The 2,878-nt window shown below is 39.8% G+C and overlaps 1 protein-coding gene across 1 annotated transcript; it reads right to left on the bottom strand.

Moving 5' to 3' along the window:
* Window positions 1-999: 999 nt before the first annotated feature.
* Window positions 1,000-2,172, bottom strand: LOC123922220 (protein FAR1-RELATED SEQUENCE 5-like). Its single transcript, XM_045974961.1, has one exon. It carries the CDS (start codon window positions 2,170-2,172, stop codon window positions 1,000-1,002), a length of 1,173 nt encoding a protein of 390 aa, XP_045830917.1.
* Between the last annotated feature and the right edge of the window lie 706 nt (window positions 2,173-2,878).

A 2,878-nucleotide genomic window follows, 5' to 3' on the forward strand; every position in this document is an offset into this window, starting at 1 on the left:
TTTCACTTGGCTTGGATGTAGGTACATAGTGGTCGTCTCAAGATACAAAAACTGTCTTAACCTTTCTTTTATATGGACCTTCATGTCGTGGTCAGCATTCTTGAACATTTCCTGAAGAGGTAAAACATTTAATACACTATTAAAAAAATGCAGTTGTTCTGGTACTGATATGGTTCACATTCCACACAGCGAACACCCCTATGTTCGCTCTGCAGGGAGCGAACTAGAGCAGTAACATAAGCAGTTAACAAAGGCAGGACATAATTTATTTCGCTTGTTAAGGCTTAATTTACGACACATCATATTAACAGCGATCAACATTAACAAAAAATAAATGTATATATGTAATACCTGTAAGGCTTCAATTTCTGGAAAGAGGGATAAATCAGAATTTTCTTCCTTGCATAAATGACCAGGGTCAAATTTCAACCGCTTCCAATGATTGTGGATGTCATTCAAACTAATCGTTTTGCCTTCATTGACGGTCTTGGCAAGTGAGCACGCGCACGGCAAAGCCATTGTTGACTTTAACAGACATCCGCACTTCGTCTTATTTGTACCAACCGACTTTGCCCGACGAACCTCATCCATTAAGTGTTTAATTGCTTCTCTTGAAACATTTCCTTGCAAATGGGACCACAACACCTTTCTCGTCAAATTTTGATCTCTAAAAATGATGCTCTGTTGAAACTCCTTCTGGCACTGGATTAGTATATTGTTGAGCATGTTATTCATCTTTTCCCAATTTCTACAAATGTCACCTAAACTGTTCATCGAGTATTTTTTCAATCTCGCATGAGATGACTCAACCCTATTTGTGGTGGTGTTACCAAAATGCATAACGCGGTCTGTCCATAACCTCACAAACTTTTTCTTAACCGGACCTAGTATCGTGCCCTCAACATATGCAACGAACTTGGGCCATTGTTGACAACATTCTTTGAAAGTCGTCAAGCAAGAATTATATTCATCATCTGTTTCGGAGTCTACTATGTTTTCTCAAAGTATCTTCACGTGTCTCCATACTGTGCGTATTCTCAGTTTTCTACCCAATTTTGCCTTTTTTATAAAGTTTGCTTTGATGTTCATTTGAATGTGGTACCGACAAATTAAAGGAGTGCATTTGGGAAAAACAATGTTGACCGCGTTTATAAGAGCTTGGTCTCGATCGGTGACAATGACCTTCATGTCGTCTTGACAAAGCAACATCCCGCGAATGCTTTGTAATGCCCATACAAACTTATCTTCCTTCTCCTGAGACAAAAAGGCAAATCCTACGGGGTAAGTCCTTCCGGTTGAAGTTGAACCAACAATTTCAAACAGGGGGAGTCGGTACTTGTTTGTCTTGTAAGTCGAATCCATCATAACCACAGTTGGAAACGTATTAAAGATCTTAACCGAGTCCAGATGAGCCCAAAAAATATCGCTCATCGTTTCAGTTCCGGGAATAACTCTGTGGTTATACAAGTACTTGCCTTCGGTCATACACTTCATGAGATGTTGCATCTTTGTTCTTGAACCCCGAATAGCCATATTCATTCTACAACGTATATTATAAATATGTTTCATCGTTGTAGCTGTCTGTGGTCGCCTCTTCTTCTGTGTCGTCATGATATTCCGCGGGAGTGCCATATTTTCTGTCAGTTCGCGGACCAATTCTTTCTCTTCGGGTAGAAGCCTCTGAGCATATTTATGACCTTGAAAATCTCCAGTCATCTCGTGTTTGTGTTCATCGTTGACAACATTTAAACTCCATTGTCCGCTGCTCAACAGATAACTCTTCAATTTGAACGGACAACCACACTTTAACGTCATCTTTTGTTCGCTTTTCCTGTGGCAGTACTCCCGATATTTACCGCCTCTCTGGCAACCAATATGTACATATCCCTTTCTACCAATAGCCTCATTATCAGACTTTACAATCACGGTAACGAAACCTAACGAACGTGCTAAATCACTAACCCATTTAAGCATTTGTGCGCGATTATCAAACTTTGTTGCCGTTGTAAATTGGATGCGAAAATCAATTGTAGGAGGAGGAGGAGGTGGAGGATGAGGAAGAGGAAGAGGCACAACGTTGTGTGGTTCGTCGGGCGGCTTTGCATCAACATTACCTTGTTCAGTCATACTCCCTAATTCAGTGTCTACTTTGTGTGTATTTGAATCATCCATCACACTCTTTGAATTAAAATGGAAATAACAGAGCAGTAAATTTCAGTCCCAGACTTGTTCGCTACCTAGGGAGCAAACTCTTTCATGCATGCTCGCTACTTATGGAGCGAACTCTACCAGCAAAATATGTTTGACGTGATGTAAACGAAATGCTTTGCAAAACGAAAGAGAAAGGTTTTAGAGTAACATTACATTTGCATTCAACTCATTGGGATGGTCATGGAGCTCTTTGATGGTTGGATTGTGACCTTGAAACACCTCCTTGGCCAAAATCGCCGATTTAGTAAGGGTTTGGAGAGGGAAAAACAAGTTGATGCAAGTGTGTACTGTTTCTGTCTGAAGGTCTATGCATATATATATATATATATAGAAGTCGTTCGCTTGCTAGAAAGCGAACAAAGATCCATTTTCGTTGTGTAAAAGGCGAACGTTGTGTTTTTAAAATACATTTTAGGGGGTGAAACCACTTCCAAATGGTCACTTATTTTGACCCTCGCTATCCAGGAGGCGGGCATCTGTACGCGGGGTAGATAGTAGGAAGGGTATTAAGGTAATTTCAGGGGTGACTAAGTGAATCTAGGGGTGCGAAAAGTACAAATCCTACAATTATATGGATTATGGAAGTATGAAGAATTCAATTATTCACAAGAAAAAGTATGAAAAATTCAATAAATCAAAGAAATGAGAAAGGTATTGAAATTTAAAG

This window comes from Trifolium pratense, linkage group LG4, assembly GCF_020283565.1.
Source record: "Trifolium pratense cultivar HEN17-A07 linkage group LG4, ARS_RC_1.1, whole genome shotgun sequence".
Lineage (NCBI taxonomy): Eukaryota > Viridiplantae > Streptophyta > Magnoliopsida > Fabales > Fabaceae > Trifolium > Trifolium pratense.

Bases quoted from the DNA above. Each gene is read 5' to 3' on its own strand.
- LOC123922220 (XM_045974961.1), bottom strand. From the start codon at position 2,172: ATGGATGATTCAAATACACACAAAGTAGACACTGAATTAGGGAGTATG.